The following is a 24,694-nucleotide window of genomic DNA, read 5'->3' on the forward strand; positions in this document are numbered from 1 at the left end:
TTTTTTATCTTCTTTGAGTTCCATAGATGAAAGTAAGTACATATTTATGTCAATTATCCTTTTAAGTGAGCTATCCCCTAAGTATAAGCGATTTTAAAAGTGATGCTTGCTTTATCAAACACTACAATTTAAACAGGAAAGGAGCGAAACCTGTTCAATAAGCCACATCAATCATCAAAAAGGCCATCGACGAAAAAGCAACTTGTGGGAAAAATGTTCCCTTGATTTTCCTCTTTTTGACTTTTCTTTAGATCAACGAGCACACCGAAGCAAACTTCAGCCCAGGGTTCAATCTAATTAGTGTGGTTTGTTAATTAAATGAGTGCGCCACTAACGAGGTAACCTGCTGTTCCTTGATAATGTTAATTACCCTGAAGGGAAAACCTCTCAACACGGTCATTCAAACTGTCATCTAGCATTCCTCCTGGATTATTGATGATTTGAAAAACTCTGGGCGGCTCTCCCACACCCCTTTTCCGCGTTCATTCACTTGCACTCTCTACTTTTCACCTCCGAGCTTATATTGACTGCATCCACCCCTTTTCCTGCTCCTTATTAGGGGTTGCCTTGTTTGTCTTCCTCTCTCCTCCATCTCTATCAGGCTAAATAAAAAGCGCACCTTAATCTGTACCTATATGCCAGTCTGTGTTAGCCTTACAACTGTGTTTACAGGAAGAAGAATGTTTCATGACTGTGATAGCTCAGTTTTACTCTGCTATAAACGTGAGTGCGTCTTGTCACATTAAACGAGTGTGCTAAAGCAGGCAGTCACCACCACTGGCCCAATTCAACATGGCAGGCTTGAAGACAGCTTATCTTACAGACAGCAAGGAACAAAAAGATAAAGCATGCACACTGGAATTGGTAGGTTTTTGTTAAATGTGAGCCAAAATCATCACAATCAAAAATACCAAAGACTTAAACTACTTCTACTATAACTACTGAATTTATTTAATACACGATTTGAGTTGAATTACTTAAATGAATTTTCCACGACATTCTAATTTATTGAGAAAAACGTGTGTGTGTGTGTGTGTGTGCGTGTGTGTGTATATATATATATATATATATATATATATATATACACACACATACACACACACACACACTTTACTAATACACTGTACATTGTCGTGCATGTTGGTTTGCCTGATATTGTATTGAAAGTGAAAAATATGGATCTGAGCCCTCTGTACACTATACTTAAGATTCCTGTATGTCTGTATCTAACTGTGTGTGTGTGTGTGACCAGATGCTGAAGTAACGTGCACTCCAGCTAACCTTCTGCTCAATGAGAAATGAAGTTCAAGATGTGCCATTGTTCAGTTCTTCATTACAAAGAGCCACATTCACAGCTCAACTCTTTAATACAGTACAGATGGGGGGATGGGGGGCAGGCAGAATGAGAACTTTAACAGACAAAGATCTGAGAAAGTAAAATATGATGATGACACATAGGGGTGGGTGATACTGAATCTTTTTTATTTAATTGGTTATTTAATTGAATTATATTCCACTTTATTCAATGTCCATATATTGACAAAATATTTACTCTCATTTTCATTTGTATGTGCCAATGTAAATGAAAAAATGAATCTGAGTTTTGAATTGATTTAATAGAACAGTTTAAAATGATTCAAGAAAATGAATCGAAAGATATGATCAACTTTTTAAAAGTTTCTATCAGAAAAAACTATTAACCTTTCTTAAAGAATAAAAAAAATGATTGTACAAATAAAACGCATTAAAAAGCATGATTTCCATGATGTTGCTTGATTCGAACATACAAACAAAAAAATCATCATATATACATTATATTGGTAACACTTTATTTTAAAGACCAATTCATGAGCATGCATATTAACCGCATATGGGCTATTTATTAGTACTTATAACCATTTTGTTGCCATATTAAGCATGCCAATATTTTAGATACTTACTCCACCTCATACCTAAACTTAACAACTACCTTACTTACTATTAGTAACCAGCAAATTTAAAGTTTATCAAGAGAAGATTACTTAATTAACAGTAAATATACGTTCCCTATTCTAAAGTTTTACCGTTATATTTTAAATATACTGCCCAAGCCTAATGGTAAAGCAAAACAAGTAATAACAAAGGACAAAAACATGATTTATTTATTAATATGCTTGCATCAGTTTGTTAATTATATGTGCCTGTATCTATATGTTTGTAAATCCATACATGTAGTTATGTGAGTGTGTGGCACTCGTACCTGCACAGGGCTCTGTTTGACCTCATTGCTGCTGGGGGAGTTGAGTCCTGTGGCCTGCTGGAGGATGAACTGGCGTGCTGCCTGGAGGGCCTGTGGACACGAGAAACAGAGACAACACAGCGGTGAGCGCCACACATACACACACCTTTACACTCCGCTTAAATTTCCTCAAAATCACAGGAGAGATACACTTAGCACTGCACGGTGGGCCCCACCTGTTCACAACCTGAGTGTGTGGGGCCCCCTCCTGTACAGAGCCAGCTTTCTCCTCAGATTAAGAGAGGGAAAATACAATTCTGTAACTCTACCGCACCCGTTTTCTTTTCTTTCACGCTCTCTCAGATCATCTGGTCGCCTGCTATGTGGTTTGCTACCCTACAAACAGACGAAGGCGATTTTTTTTAGACTGCACCCGCACAGGATCTTTGGTCCAATGGCAAAATGTGCCTCTCAAAACAAAAACACCAGGCAACAGTAAATCAGTGGGCAAAAAGCTTTTTGAAGAGCACCATCAGGATGCACATTTGCTTCCTGGCCCTGAAGAGAGAGAGGAAGGTTACATAGTAAATATTGATTTATGAAAAGATGGAGGGGGGGAAAGCCCTCTTTAAAAAAATAAAAAAAAGGAAGAAAGAAAAATGACCTGACACCAAACATAAATCATTAGAGTCATACTCAGATGTACATGCTAACCAAAAAAAAAAAAAAAAAGGTCCTAGACTGAAAAGTTTTAGACATTTTCAGCCAGCTTTAATATTTCCCCCAGCTGTAAACCCACTTTGAAGGCAGATCTATGGTTTAATTCACTGCCAGGGATTGTTCACCCAGAAATGACCACTGTTATCATTGATTCATTCTCATGTTGGGTTATAGCACCATAAAAGTAGTATAAAAGTGGTCCATAAAATTAATATAAAGTATATTCAAATATTCATGCAACAGCTTTATGTGAAGAACAAACAAAAAAGTGAAATTATGTTTCAAAATATATTAAAATAGAAAACATTATAATATCAATAATACTAATTCACTAATTCAATTTTTTAGCAAAATCACTTGGTAAGCATAAAAGATATAATAATATAATACTTCAAACTCTTTAATGTCAGTGTATGAATACTGTGAGAATTAATGGTATTTTCTGTCAAACCTAAATGAGACTTTAGAGCTTAAAAAAGAGCCAATGTATGTATGCCAAAATGTATAGACCGATTTATTTTTATTTTTTTTTATCTTCACAATGCCTGGTCACTCTCTGCTATTGTTGGAGGGGAAAAGCAGCATGCATATTCATATACAGAAGACACTGAGTCTTATGAGTTAAGTAAATGAGGACAGAACATTCGTTTTTGGGTGAATCCCTTTATCCCTTTAAAACATGGTCGCTTCGCACTGATCTGATATCAGTAAAAGACCGTTAGTGCTAATAACCATTATATCAATTGCAGAAGTACTTACTGGCTACATGTGTGGGAGGGTGTATTACAAAGCCCAGTCCAGGACCCTCTAAATAAATGGTGCCAATCCATTTAAGAGAGATACATCTCTGTCTTTTTTATTGTAGAGGGGGTGGTGGCGGGTTTAGAGAGAGAGGGGGCCAAAAAAGGCGAGAGGCCCCCAATACAATCGGCACATGAGAGAGAGAGAACATGCAGTGGTCGGTGTGATGAAAACCATCTGCATCAAGAGCACTTGCTACTTTTGCTGAGGTCGCAACTGAGCACACACGCACATGCTGTGCAGGAACCCCACAACCCCCCTCCATCTGCTCACATGACCTCAGCGGAGGGCTGGATAAGCTAAGGTGACCGGCAGCACCTCCCAGCTACGACTAGCTTTGAGAATATACAGTACACTCTACTGATGGCATGTGGTGTGAATTACTTCTTACAGACACACGCGCACACACACACACAACCAGAGACAACTTGGACCAGATGGTTGTCTGGCAACAATGATCAACAATTGAACAAAACTGCCGCACTGATTACCACTTTATTAAACTCTTCTTTGATCTGGATTAAATGGTAGCCGTTTAGTGCACACATTTAATCCAAAGCAATTTACAGTGCACTAATTTAATGCACAGCCCCTTCTGCAACTACCAGAGGTTAAGTGTCTTGCTCAGGGGTGCAATAGTGATAGATTGTGATATCAGTAATTTGGCAGTCACCCCTAAATAGGACCACCCCTTAATTTGTGTTTCCAGTACAGCCTTTAATATTAAAGGGTTAGTTCAACCAAAAATTTAAATGATGTCATTAATGACTCATGTCGTTTCAAACCTGTAAGACCTCTGTTCATCTTCGGAATACAGTTTAAGATATTTTAGATTTAGTAAGAGAGCTTTCTGACCCTCCATTGAACATGTATGTGCGGTAAACTGTCCATGTACAGAAAGGTAATAAAAACATCATCAAAGTAATCCATGTGACATCAGTGGGTCAGTTAGAATATGTAGAAGCATTGAAAATACATTTTGGTCAAAAAAAGAACAGAAATTATGACTTTATTTAGCATTGTTTTCTCTCCCGGGTCTGTTGCGAGTTCGTAAAAAAGGGTTCACCGCGTCTGTTGTGAGTGCGAAAAAACGGTTCACCAGTTCTTTTGCGCTCGACCTAATTACGTCATTGGCGTTGACTGCTCTTCATTCAAGCCTTCGGTTTACCCGCGCTCATAACATTAGCAAAGAATCAATTCAGAATCACTCACCAAAAGAACCAGTTTGGTTCATACTCGCTGTGTGTCAGTCTGCTTCACACTGAATCACACATGCGCAGTATCATCAGCTCTTTGGTTCTCGTATCGGATGTGTCCGACAGAAACAGATGCAACCGGTTCTTGAATCGAGAATGAGAGCTGTTCCAGAAGTGGGCGTGTATGTTCGTTATCTAGCTCTGCTCTGTTTCAGTTGACTCAGAGGGAGTGTCAGCCACATTAAAAAAAGAGAAGACAATGCTGAATAAAGTCGTAATTTTTTATTTATTTTTGGACCAAAACGTATTTTCGATGCTTCAACAAATTCACAGTAGTCACATGGACTACTTTTATGATGTTTATATTACCTTTCTGGACATAGACAGTTTACCATTCACACAGTTTCAATGGAGGGACTGACAGCTCTCGGACTAAATCTAAAATATCTTAAACTGTGTTCTGAAGATGAACGGAGGCGTATGGGTTTGGAACGACATGAGGGTGAGTCATTAATTACATAATTTTAATTTTTGGATGAACTAACCCTTTAATCTAAAACCACCGAAGATTTGTCTCATGCTTTCTAGCATGGACCATTAACTCACCCTCATATAATTTCAATCTTATTTCATTTTCTTTTGAAATACAAAATAAGATGCCGAGCTGAATGTCCAAGCAGCTCTTTTCCATACAATGAAAAAACACCATTAAAGCAGGCCTATATGATTTATTTGTATACTTTCATAAAAGTGTTTTATAATGACAAAAATAAAGAAAAAAAAAATACTGTACAAGTAACATAAAAGCAATGGAAATTTATCAAACAGCAGAAGACTTGGAATATAATACATAAAGTGTATATTTATGATTTTTTTTTTTTATGTTTTGTAATTTATGCCATTATAAATGACCTTCAGGAACTTTTATTAAGTTTTTTTTTTTTTTTTTGCCATTATAAATCACTTTTTGGTGTTTGTTCCGCACTGAAAAGAAAATTGAAAGAAATCTGGAGAGACAATACAGAATGTCAGGAAAAGACTTTAAATATTAGAAGGTCTGGAATGTAGTACATAAATTGTATAGACCATTTTACAATACTTTCATATTAATGATATTTTCTATTTTTGCTTTTATATAGAGCTTGTTTTCATTGCATGGAAATGAGCTGCTTGGATTTTCTAAAATCTCATTTTGTGCTGCACTGAAAAAAAAGTAATAATATGAGTATGGAATGAAATGGGGAGAGAGAGAAAAAAAATGGGTGAACTATTCCTTTAAGGAGAAAGGCACAAAACCTAGTGATGAACAAGTGGTCAGTACGGCTGGTCTTAATCATGATGCACTGAGCTCAGCAGCGGGACCGGAGACTGGCGGCACTAAACGGGCCCAGAATGAGAGTGTCTGGGGCGGTGAGTCTCTCTGAGCAACAGGGGAGAGGCTCCGTTCTGTGGCTGGAGAATCTATTGAGTCTGACTTGCCAATTTTATTGCTTTCATGAACAGTGGAGGTTAAAAAAAGATTTGGAGTACAAACAGGGGGAAAAAATGCTTTATAACTTCCATCCATACATCTAAGTAGGGAGTGAAAAACACATCCAGATTTCAAACGTGAACATGAGTTGCTTCTTTCTTCTCGCTCACCTACTTTCATCTTATCTCTCTCTCTCTCCCAAAGCCTTGTGGCATTCGCTGGTGAGTGCTGCACCTTTAAAGAAAATATGAGAGAGGCCGCGGATGGCCGGGTCCAACAACAGTTCCATTGTGCTGTTGAGTTAGACAGGTTTTATTGCAGCGCAGGGCGGGCGGTCGGACGAGCCAGAGCGCGCGAGAGAGAGAGGGGAAGGGGAGGGTGAAGAGGTCAGAGCCCAGCTTGGCGGCCTTAGCAGCACAGTGTGTGAGTTCTTCTGACTTGTCATCGCCCCCCCGTAAATCAACACTCCTGACATCGCCTTTAATAACAGAGCATTTTTTAATTCAGCAGGGTCGTGGTGTGGGGGGGGGTGTAGGGTGGGTGTAGGGAGATTTAGGAGGGGGGCTCCCTCTTCTTACTTATTTTCCCCCCTCTTTCTTTTCCTTTTTTCTTGTGGCTCTCACCCTCCCCTCTTTAGCAGGCTTCAGAAAAAAAAAATGGCTGACAACTGGGTTTCTTTTCTTTTTGCAGGAGAGAGGGAAGGAGGGGGGCCCTCGGGTGAGGGTCCATTATGGGAAAATAACAGGGAAGAATTCGTTTTGGCATACGCACGTAGTACTACTCGCTCTCGTTCTCGCAAAGTTGTGACAGTCGCGTCCGTGCGCGCAGACGTACCCGTGTCCAATAATAATAAGGCCGATGAAATTTTTGAGCCGCTCTAGGATGGACGTTCCAAAACAACGCGGTAAAACACACAAACAAGGGTGATTGCGCGCCTCTTTCCTGGATGTCCCAGCTTCTATTCATTACGCTCAGGTTGCTTAAATAAACACAACTCAGAGGTGATGAATCGGAGCCCTAATCCGCCTGTGTTTGTGGGAGTGAGCAGAACGCGGGGCGCTCCCTCGCTTTTTCTCTCTCTCCTGTAAATCTAAACAGTGAAGTCGGCTCCTCCGTGGACAGGTGGGCACCATATGCTGGAATGATCCATCATCGCTGACAGAGAACCATTGTTGACGCCTGCAACGTCCCCCTGAAGCCGCCCCCGTAGAAAAACAGAGCCCACGGTGGGCCGTCCATGGGTGTGGGTGGGTGGATGGTGGAGTGGTGGGGGGGCAGGGTGGCACGAAGGGTCAGAGGGAATCATATTACTGGACTTGGCGGATCCAGAGCTGAAGACTGAGAGAGAGAGACTGCCATTGTATGCTAAGAGAAGCTCAGGAGATACTGATGGAGAGGAGAGTAGAAAAAAGCAGGAAGTAAGAAACAGTGTAGTCCTTGACAAAAGCAAAAATAAATAAACTGAAACTGGGGGAAAAGAAGAGAAAATACAAATTTGTCAAAGGAGGAGTTTATATAAATTAATGTGAACAGAAATGTTTCAGAATAGTTTTCAGAAGAGTCTGAAGAAAAATATTTGAGAATTTCTTTTTTACTAAATCAAACTAAATCTGATCATAGTGTAAGATACGTTATCTCTTTCAAAACAGATTTTGGGGTATTTTTTCCTTAATTATAATGATTAAAAAAATACAATATTATACATGTATATAAAATAATAAAATATATATATAAATGACAGTTTGATTGCACTGCTGGTTTAACAGTTTCTCAAGAAATCCCATGAATGATTATTGGGGTATTTTTCTTAAAACAAGAGATAAAATATGAATAAATATATATAGTTTTCACTTCAATCTTACTGCCGTCTAGAAAAAAAGAAATGAGCTATTTAATAGACCTTACCGAAATCATGTTTAATGTCTTTGCATTCTATGCAAAACTTTTGAGTTCCTGCCCACATCAACTTTATGAAACAGATCTACCTGCTGGAAACACTCGACCAATCAAACCCCCTTGTGTGTGACCTCCAATCAGAGTTAGATATGATGTGCAGTAATTTATAGTTGGCTAGTGAGGACCCTTTTAGAAGAGGTCAACGAAGTAACAGTGGTGGTCTCCCTCAGGGCCGCGGCACTGCGTTTTTAATTCATTCTTAAATAAACCCGTCAACATGCTCCACTTGCACTCTGGCTTCTATTTACCCGCACTCAAAGCTGCTTTGGGCTAGTATGTCACACACTGTGACTTGACACAACAACTTTTTTTATCCTAACTTCTTCACATAAAAATAAAAAAGAGACATGATGAGAAAACAAAAAGCAACCAATGTACAAAAGATCAGGAGACTTTAGACAAATTAGATCACTAAAAAGTAAATAAATGGAAAAAAAAATGTATTTTTTATAATTTTTATATTAAATCATAGATTTTGTTACACAGGAGAAAAATCTGAGCTTTCCATATCTCATTGCGGTGTGGGAGAAACAACTGAGATATTAAACAGATTATCCTTTCCTATACGTTATTATAAATAAAAAATACACAGTATGGTCTAACAAATTTTAGTAACTCCTGGTGAAATTTTAGACTAAACATAAATAGGTGAGGTCAGTTTTCTATTAAAATGAAGAAGAAGAAAAAACGCTTTAAATGTACTCTGTAATTTGTTCACACTGTTTAGGAAAGCAACAGGGTGTGCTCTTCTGAGTAATGTTACCTACCTCATGCTGCAACCACACGCACAGACAGATGTGGTCAGACGCTCTACAAACAAACCCAAACATGCCACAAAAAGTCTATTTTAAGGGTGTGAAGACAGAATATATTTCCAATTTACAAAATGCCAGTTCATAAATAATAAGGCAAAGCTTATTTTCCTCTCACTCAACATCAACGGTGTTTAAGGCGGGACTGGAATGTGAACATTGCTACAAAAAAAACATCCTGCGTTGCACCAAGGGGAAAAAAGAACCAAACTTAACCTTCTTTCAGTGGTACAAACCAGGGGGACTTGTTACACTCGGGTGCTTTTGTTCAGCATGCACCCTGCATGATAGCCACCTCCAAATCAGGAGCGGAGAGAGGAAGACAAAGGCGCCCTTTTTTCCCCAACCAGTGCCATTCAACCTTAAAGGAAAAGTAAAGCTATTCCAAAAGCTAATTCTTTTGTGGTTCGGGCTTGATCCTCATGGAATTAGGAAGTTCAGTTTTCTCCCTGTAATGTGTCTTAAAATAAAGATTTGAGCTGTTTTTGCTTGCATGCATTGGATAAGAATAACAGAAGAAGAAAAGGGGGGGGCGAGATGAAAGAAAAGTTTCATGGATGTAATGCAAACTGGCATCCAAAATGTCACTCATGTGAGGGATTTGGCAAAAATAATCATACCTGCTTGTACAACCTCTTCAAACCCTGAGTAACTACAGGCGCACAATGCGCCCGCTCCTTTCCTTTCGCCACTCCTGACGGCAGCCGCTTTATTACTCACGAGTGTGACAACTTGTGGGATTGCTTTGTATCTGAATGGCATATTTACGTGAAGCGTGGCTTTCGGTAGCGGTTGCTTGTAATGTATCAAATGCATCACTGTCAGCTGCCAGAGGAATCTACCACCGCAGATGTGTTTGTCCACACGATTGAAAGTGTTACGCACCGTCGCTTATGGAGTGTTGGCCTGGCCAGTATGACCTTAACTTTCCAGAGAGACTATCCACACCAGTAATTACTAAAGGATGAATTATTGTTTGCCTGAGAACCAGACTTGATCTATTTTAATGCTGGAACGCTCCAACACAGCTGGTGACCAAATGAGCTTCGTCTACAGCTAGCGGCTTCAGGCAGACATACTGGGCCTGTTAGCAGCTGTCCACCCCGGGCTACGGGACGAGGTGTGGGTTGTTCGATGGGATCGGGTTTACAGGCCCGGGCCAAGGTTTCGTAGATCTTAACTTGGTCCCCATGACTCATTACAGTCGTAGCCTGCAGAGCTGTCCAATTTCACGGTGGGTTACAAATAAACTGCACTTCAGCCCATATTTCTCTCCTTTTTCCCCTCCTCTTGCTCCTTTTTGGCTCAAGCTGGATTTAATTTGCCACTTCCTGTTCCATTGTGCGGTTTGCACTCATTCGTCACATTTGTTTTTGTTCAGATCCATTAGAACACACATCTGAAAATGGCGAAATCGAGTGAATTATTCAATGCCGAAATAATCTAAAAACACCCGCCGCTGTCCCTTTTTGCCATTAATGTAATGTTTCCGCAATATAAAGGCTACGGCAAAACCTTAAAATTTAAACGTCTACAGCAGACTCCCATCGGCCATTAAAAGAAGGAAAGGGTGAATTGAAGCCAAGTCAATAAAAAAAAATAAAACTAAGCGAGGCAAAAAACTTCAAAATATGCTGTAATGTTTGAAAACCCTGACCGCTTTGGTTTTTTTTACTTCCTATTTTTCACAAAGGGGACCTGTTTGAAACTTGCTGCCTCTGCTGCTTTCCAGATGTGCGTTGCTCACCTCTAAGTCCCCAAAAATGTAAAACAAAAAACCTGCTGGAAAAAAAGTAAATATTAGCTGCAACACGATAGAAGCAGCAGCGTTTTGAATGTCAGAGAGATTTTGTTTTTGAAAACTGTGAAAAAGTTAGTGTGGACTGCATGGCTGTTGAACTCATTAGGTGAAGTTGAATGGTGAAAGAGGCTCAAATGAGCTCATATGTACCTGGTGTCTCTCTCGGCAGTAACTTATCCCCATGTCCCATACTAAAAGAGTGAAAGAGGAAGTGTAATCCACTATGGCTGGGCTCTCTGGGCATCATTACCTCGTTGTTGGCACCGTGAGCTCACTTTGTAGTGCTGAGGGCCACAACATTAGCAAGAGTTCAACACTGAGACAGCTCGGAGAAAGAGAGAGCTCGGAGAGTTCAGGATACGGGTCGTCTCGAAATCCTCCAGCCTCGGCAGCCGCACAGCCGGCTAATTGATGGCAATTGCACGGCAGTTTTGCTGTGGTTTTCTTAACACCACCCTTCTGGCAGCCAAACAAAGTTCTACTTGATAGGGTTTCAACATCTCTCTGCTGTGCGGACTGCAAAAACTAATAAGGAAAAATTGACTTTCAAGGTCTTGTCATATTTGAGAGCTTTTCAAGATCTTGGAGCTGGTCTGCAGGGACGGTTCGGGGCGATACGAAGGTGTTGGGGTTCAATGTGAGGCACCGCTTCAGTGACCTAACCCAATGGGACACCGTCCAAAACCATCCTCTTACAAACACATGCTAAACAGACTGACCATGATGAGGATAGAACTAACTGGCAGCAGGGCTTCCCGTCCAAACCAGACATATGGGACGCATTTCTTTGTTATTATTAATAAAGAAAAAATTAATAATACATGCTAGGAATGTTGCCAAATGCAAGTTTGCTAGAAGAAAAGACACATGCATTGTATTGTTAAAACAGAGGAACAATCGAAACCGCTTGCTTGGAGAACAACGAAGAAAACTAAAGATCACGTTTTTTGTTTGATTTTGATTTCACACCTGGTAGTGGCTAAAGCGATACCGATCTTCAGAAAATAACCAGAAAGAACATACAGCATATAGAAAGTTTCTGCCACCTGTGTTTAAACGGGAGTGCGGAGGTTTGAAGACGAGTTAGGAGGGAATAAATCATACGAGTGCTATGAGGACTCATTTAGTGTCTTTAAGCACAAATGCCGACGGCGTTTGTCCTTTCCCAAAACTTAAAATCTTCTACAACAATGGCACCACGTGAATACGATAAAGCAAACACGCTTTCTTTCAGCAAACCTTTAACAAAACCAAACCAGCTGCAGGTTTCACATGTTCTTCATCAATATTCAATTACATCAGTAGCATCAATCTATATCATCAATCCGCGTCGCTCGGCACAATGCAGCCTTCATCTCGCTTCTATCCCCACCCTTAGCTATTAAGGGGAAGAAAAATAGAGACCAACATTCTCTCTCTTCACTACCCCAACGCCTCTCCCTGTTGACTTTAGTCTCTTTTAAGATGGCAAACACAAAGAGCAAGCGGAGGCAAGCTAATTAGCAACACTTAAAAAGGGATCTGGCTTCATTGTTTGCAGTCCCTCGCCCTCACCAGTTACCAGGGCAACAACTTTGAGAGTGGTGCTGCGCATATTTCTTTTGCTTTTTTCTTCATCTTCTTTTTGTTGCCCCTGGGGGTTCTCCATTTTTGGAGCCTGGAGAGGGCCGTTGGGAGGACAGAGATGGAGAGAGGAGGGGTCTCTTATCCCGAGCACAGAGCGGGGGCTTCTGGGATGGCGTAAGGTTAGGCCTCTGCATTACACAGCACAATACAAAGTTCTAAGTGGGCATTGAAGGCAAGGAAATTGGGCTTAGTAAGTATGTGTGTTTTTTATTCCCCATGGTTAAAGGGATAGTTCACCTGTATCAAAACCATATAACTTTATCGTTCCATAGAACTAAAACTAAGGTATTTTTAAAAACGGAAACGGAAACATATTTTGACCAGCTGCTCCAAAAATACATTCTACTCATTTGCATATTTAAATATCATGTCATATTTGGTTTGAAAATGTGCAAGATTTTCAATCAATATTGACTTACATTTTAGGCTGCTCCTAGTGGTGGGCAGTATGACCAAAATGTATATAACAGTATTTTTCTAAATGATACAAGTTTCACTGTATATGACAGCATTTTTTTCATGCATGACCAGGAGATTGAGAGAGGAAATGGGCTACTGCAGTGGATTGACTTAGAATGCCCTATTTTATACAGTTATGGCAGCGGGTGCTGGATATGTGTGGCGGTCAGTGAATATTGTGGACGAGTTCTTCTGTCATCACGTTCTATTAGTTCTACAACTTCTGTTACGGAACTTTCACGCTTAGTAACACATACAGCTGTGTCCTCGCCACAGTGAAAAGAGACCCCCTCAAACGCATTCTGAACATTATCTAATGACACACAATTTAAAAAATTCATATCATAAGAGAAAAACACACCAGTATTCAGTATGAACCGGTATACCACCCAGCACTAGCTACTCCTAACATAAAACCCATTATGTAGATGCATGCTCACCAAGGTTGCATTTATTTGATAAAAAATACAGTAAAAAGAAAAAAAAGTAATATTTTGAAGCATTATTACAATAAAATGCCTTGAAAGATTATCTTTATTGACATTTAATCTAACTAATACTGACAAATCAAATACTGTGATTGATGATTATTATGGTATTATTTTATTTATTCACCTCCAAGGTCTGACTACTAAAATTGTCTTTGGTACTGTATTTTATGCAATCAAGTAAAGTTATAGGGGTTTGACCATTTTAATTTTTAGAGGAACTTTTCCTTTAAGAAGTCAGAAGTAGCGCCAATCCTTCCTTGACGATTTACTCTCTTTCCACTTCATTTGCTCATTAAAGCCGAGACAGCAAAAACACATGCCAATTAGCGTCCATTATGGCTACTGTTTCCTGATGTGGAGTCCAGTAGGAAGTGTACTCAGGGTAAAATAAGCCCTCCCTCTGCCTTACTAACCCTCCAAACTGAAATTCCCTCCTTGCTGCCCTCCTCCTTCTTCCCCTCATTCTCTCCATCCTTCCTCAATTCCTCTCCACTTCAACTCTTACCTAAATCTCCCCCTCCCACTCCTCACAGCTCTCTCCGAATCACTAAATCCATTCTCCTGCCCTCTTTTTTCCCTGTCCCCTTCCTTTTCCTTCCTTTCTCTCCTCCCCAGTGGTTTGTCAATCAGCTCTGAGGGAGCTATACCTCCAAATGCCCACACATTAGTATCCAGCTGAGAATCTTTCATAATCGCCATGGTGACTAGAAGAAGGTCAATGCTTGATGTGCTTCAAGTATTGTCTATGAACTGCCCAGGCCATGGAAATTACAGGCGCGGAATAAAAGGTGGCTTTGTGGCACCACTTTAGACAGTGGGAAGTGAGTGTTTGTTGGTGCAAATCTATTATGTTTGAGCATGTTTGCCAAAAACAAAAGGCTAAATGGCTTGTGAGAGTTAGAAAGTGAAAATAAGATGGAGAAAAATGATAAATAAAACTTTATAGTGTGACAGTGAATTTTGTGTATGGGGTCCTATGCAAATATATAGTCACAGTTTTTTTGTAAAGTATGTTATCCTAATATTTACAATGTATTTACATTTTAACAGTTTTTTAAAAAAATACATAGAGGGACTTGTAAACCAAAAATAATTTTACAAGGTATGTATGTAATTTATTGCTTTTAGCAGAATAAATGACACACTTGTCCAATGTTTTGCTTTAAAATAAATAAAACTAAAATTCTAATTAAAATAAATAAAAAATAATAAATAAATACAAATAAAAAAAGACATGAAGAAATTAATATATAAATGTACTGCTTTGATTCATTCAACCAACACGTTACCAGAAATCATATTTCACATCTTGTTTTTGTCCCAATTATTCCCATATGAGTTTGTAAGTAATTATTGTAAAGTGATCTGTGTTGGTTGACAGTGCTACTGTGGTCTGGCTGTACGTTTGGAACTGATCTGAGCCCAGCTGTGTTGGCAGTCCTTCTGAGATGCTCTTCATAGACAGACGCACTGGATAGATACAGGAACATTCGACTGTGCATTGCCACAACTGCTCCTAATGTAACTTCAGCTGTCTTAAAATGACTCCACACACACAGAGAGAAGCATACCAGCACACACACATATGTAAATGCACACTAACGGCGGCCCTATTTAGCCTTCTCAAAGGTTTCTCTGGAAAAGCCATAAATTAGTTTTATTATCGTCCCATAAATATGACATTCCCACATTCCTGAATTAGGACTCAATGTGTGAAAAAATCATTAGATGAAGAATATGAAATATCTCTGAACACATGTGAAATACATTACGCTTCGTATAAGCCTTTCCTTATGGAAATGTGCGTTACCAATACTAGAGAGCGACTTTGATTAAAATCAAATGAAATGATAACTTTTACCAGAACAAAAACTTTAGTTATCAAGTTACGTTATCCAGCTAAATCAACTTTTTAAAGAGCATTTATTCTTCATTCCGTGAGCTTGGAGGGAACACAACAAAACAAGTAAAGAAAAGTCCTCTCAAATACTTTCTTAACCGTGTAAGAAGCTCAAAGCCAGACCAACTTTTCAATAGTACTACAGGAAGCCAGCACGCCGGAGGTCTTTTTTGTATTGCTGCAGCATCTATTGAGGTTTTCCACAGATGCTAGGCAACTACCCTTCCTTAACACTCCACCCAAAACCCCTCACCCTTGCATCTCGGTCACCACCAGCGTTTCGTGACCCAGCTTGACCTTTCTTTTACACTGACCTCCATACAATGAGACAGGCCACAATTAAACGTGCGGAATGCTTTTAAGCGATGACACCTTTCAATGGGCTGACAATGTTCAATTTACTGGATGTTATTAAGCTGGCTTCTGGCCTGGCCCCCATCACCTAGCATCCTTGTCTAAAAGGGATATGATCCCTGTATTTAAGTCTCCCCCTCCCCTTTCCCTCCGTTTTTGTTCGTTAGACTTAAGCCGCTTGAAGGGAAGATGAGAAAGAGCGGATCTGTTCGTGCAAGTGGGCCCGAGGCCTCGAGACTGCCGACACGATGGGCTGCAACTGGTCAAATGAGCTTCATTTCACACGAAGGACGTGATATGGCCATTACTGTCCACCAAGTGCTGAACAGAAGGCCGTTCCTGATGGTAATGAGACGGGAGAGAGGCCAAACACCCTGACTGTCAAAGCGGCCAAACTTCCTATCTCACCGTGCTTAGCATTTCACACGCAGAAACCCAATTAGAGCGTCTAGACTGCCTTTACAGGTACCTATGATCTGCCATCAGGATAGCCAACTCAATATGACCTATCTGTCCAGACATCTGAGATCTATATGCCTTTATCCGCTCTTTCCATCTGCGCTGTGGACAGTTTAATTAAAGCTACCATTACAACCAATTTACAGACTCCATTATGGCCTCTTAATGGTGGATGGTGCCAGAGAAAACAAAGAGTAAAGCAAAAGTCACACGAGCACGGACATGAGTAATGCTGAGTTGTGATAACATAAAAAGTGGGGGTCGGTTATGATAAAATGACTACAGGAAGACAAAATGTCAGACGTGAGAGAACATAGAAATAGGAGAAGTTATGATCTAATTATAAAATTACAAAAAGTTATAGTTATTTAAATATATATTAAATATGTATAATTGTTATTATTAAAAGTAATAGTATACTGAATATTTAATAAAATAACTTATATAAATGACAGTAAATACAATTCATAAAATGTTCAAATGTCTTTCAATGTACTGATGAATCCCATTTCCGAAACCATTAAAGTAAATGCACAAAACTAAACATATTCATCTAATATATGTAAGAAAGTTGACCACCGTGACCCAGTACTTGTCAACACAAATCTATTTTCCCAAAAAGTTAAAGACTTAAATGTAAAGTGAATGGGGAAAGAGAAGAGGAAGTGAGAGAGACAGTAAAATAATCTGCTATCTCCTGTCTGTAGACCATCTGATCAAAAGAGCCTGAGCTTTACAACGATGTGGTCTCCATATGCATCAGCTCCAAACCATAACCAATGTCAAGCTGTCAGTGTTTGTCTGTGCCTAAAGGAGAAGTCTGACTGTCTGTTTCTCTCTCTGGTGTGTTTCACATCTCCGTTCTGCACCGCTCTTTCTCAGCTCTCCACTAATTAGGCAAGCAGTTGCTCATCTTCTCACTCCTTCTCACTCCTCGAGAGTTTAACCCAAAACTCAGAAGTTGTCAAAACTGATCTGAAAGAAGTTCCGGAGCATCAGGTCTTTACAGGAATCAGGCATTTAGTGTTAAACTTGGCCAGAGACTCAAAAAGAAAGACTTTCCTACAACAACAACAACTTTATAAAACTTCATAGGGATAAAAAAAAAAAAAAAAAACATATGTAAAATTTCTAAAAAGAAAATGATGGTGGTGTTTGCCTGTGCAGTTTACCAGCATGTCATTTGAATCGATTGGTTTGAACAGCATAATGCATAAAAACATTTTCATAGCAGTTTTTCACTTCTTAAACATGATTTTGCATTGAATTTTCCATCAAACTCGATGATACATACTCGATTATCAGACACGTTTTATAAATGAGACGTGATCTTTAGAAATTATACTAATTTATGAAAGTTTTGCCCATTTTATCAGGGTAAAACCCAATTATATGAATTGTTGATCATTGTCGCTCTCATCACTCACATAGCAGGACGAGATATACCCTGAAGACCGTGAAAACTTCAAGGGAAATTGGTTCTCTTGATATTAAACGGCATACTAGTAGCAAAAGAATGGGTGACCGGGTTCTTCAAGAGAGCTGGTCTGGACCCAACAAGTTTTGTAACCTGCTACGCACCATTTGGGTCACATCCTATCTAAATGGTTGCTTTGACGCGAAACCACAGGTCTACTGTATCCCAAAAGAGAGCGAGAGAGAGATAAGACTTCCCTATTAAAGAAACGAAGAGCAGAAGAGGGGACTGTCAGGGCTATTTCCCCCTGCCCAGGCTGCAGTAGCTGTAGAGGGGCTGCGGAGCGGGACCATTTGAAGTGAAGAACACTCGAAGGATTGAAAAACAGAAAACCCTTGGTTGGATTCCTTGCTTTGTGAAACAAGAGGATGAAATTCTATGAGGACTCCACTAGTGTGCACTCTTGATTTTTTTTTCCTCTACCTCTCCTGTCTTGCTTTTTTTCCCTACAAAGCAAAGGGTTTTGCTGGTCTTGGGGTTGTGAAGCAGACAAGGAACATTCCTCAGGGGGGCCCAGGCGCCCTTTCTTGACACATCTCAGTGTTGCACTTTCTTTCCCCCTCCCTCCCTTGGTTCCCTCTCTCCAACCACTTCAGCCCCACTTTCCCCCCATCGTTCGACTCTTTTCTCTTACATTCTCTGACTCGGCTACCTCATATCTGTTCGTACCCACCATCCCATCCTCCCCTGAGATGCCTGCCTCCGTTCCTCTGACTCAAACCCATCCCAGCGCTCTCTTTCGCCCCTTCGCCATCTCACCCTCCCTCTGCTCACATTCTCCATCACTCTGCTGGGCTTCTGTTTGTTTGGTAAAGGCTGTTGAGTCTTTGACGTCTGTAGATGCCTATGATTTCTCCCAGGCTCCCGAGGGGCCCAGGGAGAGAGTGCTTTGTGCTCTGAAAACGTGGGCCTGCAAGGAGGGAGCTGGGACTCTTTTTTCTGCTCCAGCGCTTCTTGGCAGGGTATTTAACCAGTATCGGTGCACTGTGCTGCTTCCAGGTGAAAGATTTGGGCCTGGAGGAAGAGACTACACTAGACTAGACAATAAACAATCAAAAGCGAAACAGAAGTGTGGTTACTTGGGTTAAAGTGATATTTTTAATGCATTTCTAAATAAAACAAGTATGGCACAGCACAGTTTCTAAAGCTGGGAATCTTCACAATTCCCACAATATCCAAATTAACCATTTTTGGAGCCGGATGTTTAAATAGTCACAACCCCTTTAATATTATAACATTCTGTCTGCTTCTCTATGACTATACATTTAATTGAATGTATAAAATTTTAATGCAACAACCTTGTGAAGTACATCAGGATCCTGCATAACACTAAAGGGTATGACTTCACTTAAAGCCTGACATATGTCAATACATCGAAGAATCTGCATAACATTGCAAATGAAAGGGGCTTGTGAAGGCCTTGCTGAAACAACCAATAATCTTTTTCAATTCCTTCCTCTATCTCTGCAGGGCTTTATAGTGACCTGCTCCATAAAAAAAGCTGTAAGAGATGAGGATAGCGGAGCAAGACATTAAAACTTGATAAATGACTTTTTAGGAGGCTCTGCCATGATAACACTTTACTGCTTGCTTTGCCATTTTCAGAGCCTTCCTCATTAAAGTCATTTGGCTTCAAGGCCAAATTCTCCATTCATTTATTATCAAATGAGGTAACTTGATGAACTAATTCATTCATTAGATTCTTATGAACAATGGCTATCTGAGATGGAATAAAGGAGGCAGATTTCTATGGCGTTGCCACCCATTGCATCGCTCGTTGGCACAAAACTCTCATTTGAAGAAGAAAAAAAGAGGAGGAGTGAAGAAATGAGAATAACATTTGGGATATCTCAGTGGACAAAGGGATTAGGGAATGTCATTCACTCAAACTGCATAAAAAAGTCATGATTTTCATTCAGTCTAAAAACCAAACGTTGTGAAAAAAAAAACAAGTAACAAAGTCTATTCCTGGTATTTGGATGCTGATTTTGAATAATGTAACTATAGAGGCTGGAAAATGAATAAAATATTTGAGCAATAGTAAATTTGCCATATTAAAGTGACAGCAAGATCAATGAGATAGCCTGGCTTTTTTTTGTCTGTAGAGCAACTCAAATAACACTGAAGTAAATGTATAAAACTGCTACTGGAAGATGAGCAGGTGTGTGGAGCCTCACTCCATAAGGCTCAAGGTCATGGAGAAATAAAATACACCTACACATAAATGCTGGCACAGGCATGTACATATGCATTTATAGGCAAGAAACCACAATAAATATCCTTAAAGAGGATTGATTGTACCATTGAAGGTCTCTGGGTGGCATATTTCGCATCTGAAGTTAAACTTCAGAACTGAAGTCAGATTGTATGACAACTCAAACGGAATAACAAGCTGCTGCCAAAAATCCTGAAAAATTTATATAACATCTAATTTTGAAATAATCTCAGTGTAACTTTCTCATAAATGTGACTTAAGACATAATTGTGAGATAAAATAGCAATTGTACGATTTTTCACGTCACAGTTACGCAAAATGCAGTTGTTATTTTAAATTGTAAATTACAAGAAATATAGCTGCAATTATGAGAAAAGTCACTGACTATGAGAGCCTCTCAAAACAAATAGAGCTAAATTGCAGTTTACAACTAGACAAAAGCTTTTTTCTGACCTCAAAAAGGCCAACATTCTATTGCATAATTATGATATAGAGTTACAGTTAAGCTGTCAGCTTCTTGTAGACATATGAATTATGAAAACCGTGATGTAAAATGTTTTGAACATTACTTTTACAAGGAGCTACTGCTGCCACCAAAGACCAAAAGTATGGGCATGCAAGAGAGAAAGTGGAAAAGGAAAATAAAGCGGGACAGAGAGGAAGGAAGAGAAATAGAGAGACAGAGTGTGGCATTGAGGGCACGGCGGCCATATGTTTGACATTGGAAATGGTTTAGAACAGAAGGAACTGGCAATTTCTCTCTCTAATTAAAGGCTTTGGCTCACATGACCATGTACAGGTGCACCAACACCAGACTGCAGAGCTGGGAAGAAAGGCCTCCTTGTGTGTGGTGAAGCCATGCTCGCTCAGCGGGAGTTTCCACACACACATACTCACAGAGGATGCAGCCAAGGAGTGCAAACATTCACATTCATTACCTTCACTACGATTTCAAGCCCTTATTTCAAGTGACAGAAAAAACTATGCAAAGTAGTTGTTATTTTACAAGTTCTTTCCTTCTCTTTTCCTGTTCTGCTCATGAACTCTCTCTACTCTCCAAACAACTTCACTGGCTACTCGTGTCGGTTTTTGAGCAACTCCAGTGGTCAGATTACTAAGATTACCCATTTGATATTCTTATGGAACCCTATGAACTGCAAGATCTGACTGAAAGAGGAACAAAAAAAAACAAAAAAAAAAAACATTGGCAACAAAATAACTGAAAATTACTGTTTTGAAAGACAAAATGTCACTTTTTAATTTACAACTAATAGATAATATATGGTTAAACTATTGAATCAAAAGCTTAACCTTTTTTTAAGATTTATAACATTTATTTTTTCGATTTTATAAAAAAAAATACAAAAAATATTAGCTTGAAATACAAATTGTGTGTGGGTCTTCTAGCTCTTTGATGCCTCAATTATTAATTATAAATAAAATATAATTGCTTTAAAATATAATCTAAAAAAAATATTTAACATATTTAAATATAGTATTTTATAATAATTAACTATATATTGCTATACATTACCAGTCATTTGTATAAGAATATAAAATTGTATAATTTTTGAAGAACAAAATAATGTCTTACAGTAGAAGACAGTGGGAAATATTCCAGTTACTCATTGCTTCACTTTCACTATATAGTCAAACACAATGACTATATAAAGTGAACGGTCATAAAGAATTATGGGTAAGGGTCAAAGGTGATCACCCACTGTGGTTTGGATGTAGCGACACACATGAATAGCATTTGTCACCAGCATCAGAGGGTTAATGAGGACAAATATTTGAGAACATCAGTGTCAAAGACTTTAGATTTACACACCGAATCAATTGGGAGAGGTAAATAATTTGGTTTAACAGATCCCACTTTTGGTAATAGTTAATAAATGTTACATTAAGACATACTAGGATCTGTTAACAGGCATGCAGTGCAGCCGGTGTCATTGATAACAAGGTTGAGGGGTCCTGTTACCCTCTGCATCTGTAATGCATTTAGGGAAGAGTCTGGACAGAAAAAAATTATATCAGCCAAGAAAGTCCAGGAAGTGAGGAAATTCCAACTGACAAACTGGATATGGAAGACACTGATGCATAGGCCAAAGAGCAAAAACAGCACAAGCCTCTGCACGCTGACGTGTCACTGCATAAAACAGTCGCTTTGAGGGTTATTGTGACTCAGGCTAGGCTGAGGCTGCTGCTAGAACTGGACCTAAAGTGTCATTGTCTATCTATTTTCATTATCTACAGGAACTAGTAATTCTGGAAGATCTCATGGAAATATGAAACCTAGAGGACTAGATTTGGTTAAAAGATTAGTTCACCCAAGAAAGTAATCACTGACTCAATCTCATGTCATTCCAAACCTGTACAAACTTACTTCCGCTGAACACAAATAGAGACATTTTGGACTGTGTATCATCAGTGAAGCCCAATATTTCAGGTCTTCTGAAACTATATAATAACTTTGAATAAGACGCAGGCTTCTACAAATGGGTAATTTATTCAGTGTGATTCAGTAACAAATCAGTTTGTGAACAGGATTAACTGATTCGCTGAAAAGATCAGATTCATAAGAATGAATTGTTTGAGTTTTCAGACTGTTTCTTACACATAGCCATAGTATCATATGGCTTTAGAAGATTTGTAGGAAAGTGAACAAGTTGTATGAACTACATTTGTGATATTTTAAGGGGGCATGTTCAGAGGCCTCAAGCCTCATTCACTTTCAATATATTCATACATTTAGTAAATAAAGAGAAGCAATTTTGTTGTATTTTTTCTGTCCAGATCTATTAATATACATTAAATAAATTATTCCTTTATACAATGACTTGAAAACACCTCTAGACTATAATCACTTTTAATAACTGAATTAATCTAATTGTTAAATAATTAAATACATCAATTCAAAAATTAATTTCCATGTCAGGGTGAAATATGTCTTTCATATTTTATACTTTTCCCATTAAATGACTGAAAAATGACAAGCTGTAATACTATACACCACACAAATAAACTTTTTGAGATGTTGAAACCAATGCAATACAGTTTGGTTCACATAGTTGGTTGTTTATAGTTTGCGCAAGATGTGGAAATTGCACAACTAACAACTAACAGCTAAACACACTTCCTGAAAGTCTGGGTAGAGGACTTAGTGTCTTCTGCGCACATACATACACACACACACTCACACACACCTGCTGCTGTTGAAGGTGCAGTAAGTCCACCGGGCTGATCTCCCCATTGGTGTCACCATTGGACCCTCCCTCTCTTCCTCCGCCATCTGATTGGCTGCTAAGACTGCTGACTCCATTTTGATTGGAGGGTGTGGTTCGAATGGTCTCAGTTGCTGATTCTACCATCATCACGTGGCACCTGGGGGAAACATAGAAGATATTGATTGACCATCAAGCATTGTCGGAAGTCCTAGAAAGAATATTAGAATCTACATAGGCAATGTGTTTTATCACAAAAGCAAATATACACACTAACCAATAGCACAGCTTCACAATAAACCCCATCAGAAAGCGTTTAAATGCAGTAGAAATACAGTGACACAGGTGTTAACCTTGATAAGAACAAAATAAACAAGCTGTACGCCATACATCCATTAAAATATACCTAAAGAACCACCTGAGCCTCTGAACAGCCAATGGCAGCCAAGGACACAAACACGGAGGAAGGCACAACAAAAGTCTGTCTGAAGAGATACTTGTGTCAAACCAAAATGGCATTGTGCCATGAAAGAGTGCAATGCTTTTCACTTTTACCAAAGGTTACAATACAGTGCATCAGCTCTGATCGAAGGACATTTGTCTTTGACAGAAAGTTTTGATGCATCCACCAGCGTGACAAAGAAGCCCTTTCAATTAGAAAACCTGTTCTCAAAAGAAACCCTAACCTCACGTATACCTTATTATCAGCCGTACAAAAACACAAGAAACTTGAGGAATGCATTTACTGTCTTTAAGAGGTGATGAGTGTCCAAGAAGAAAGAAATAAGCCTTCAAATAAGTGAACGATTCAGTGAAGCGATGACTTATTGATGTTTATGGTATTATTAGAAAAATTGAGCTGCTTAAAAAAAATAAAGGGAAATGTGTCAATTGTGATGTCATTTTTATTTAAAATACATTCAAGTGCTCCTATTATGGGTAATGAAAGGTTAATATTTTATTTTTCAGAGTCCCCAAAAACAGGCTGACATGCATGCAATGTCAAAATACACTTTCATTGTCTTATAATATGTGTTTATTATTACCTTATTGCTTAACGACTCTCAAATGATTCGCTCAATGATTAATTTTTCCAAACCCCTCCTTTGCATGATGCTTATCTAAGGTGATTGGTCTGATTTGTCTCATTTTCATGTCATCATTCCGTTATGCCTGATAAAGCGGCGTTTGTGAGCGCAGTGCTGCTTTGCATACAGCGTATACAGGTAAACCGCTATTTTTACCACTCTAAAAGAGGCACCTAGTGGCAAAGAATGAATTTGCATTTTCATTCAGGCCAATACAAACAGACCAACAAGTGGGCGGGTAATATGCTACTGTTTCATGTTGACTTCAACATGAAATGGCTTGGGATTCGTAAAAAAAAAAAGGACTCCTTTCAATGATTTGTCAATTCTTTCTTTTGAGAGACAATAACTATATACATGGTGCACTTTCAGATTTTAAACGTTGTCGGATTTTTTAATTCACTTAGAGCTGTTACACACTGCATG

The 24,694-nt window shown here is 39.1% G+C and overlaps 1 protein-coding gene across 3 annotated transcripts in view; it reads right to left on the reverse strand.

Moving 5' to 3' along the window:
* Nucleotides 1–24,694, reverse strand: part of LOC127968119 (forkhead box protein P4-like) — a 124,448-nt gene that overhangs the window by 61,564 nt on the left and 38,190 nt on the right. For all 3 annotated transcript variants that reach the window (XM_052569029.1, XM_052569030.1, XM_052569031.1), the window contains exons 2-3: nt 23,163–23,340; nt 2,240–2,329 (exon numbers count right to left, since the gene is read on the reverse strand). In XM_052569029.1, coding sequence (XP_052424989.1) covers nt 2,240–2,329; nt 23,163–23,330 — 258 coding nt within the window. In that variant the 5' untranslated portion in view covers nt 23,331–23,340. The remainder of the gene's footprint in view (nt 1–2,239; nt 2,330–23,162; nt 23,341–24,694) is intronic.

This window comes from Carassius gibelio, chromosome B11 (genome assembly GCF_023724105.1).
Source record: "Carassius gibelio isolate Cgi1373 ecotype wild population from Czech Republic chromosome B11, carGib1.2-hapl.c, whole genome shotgun sequence".
NCBI lineage: Eukaryota > Metazoa > Chordata > Actinopteri > Cypriniformes > Cyprinidae > Carassius > Carassius gibelio.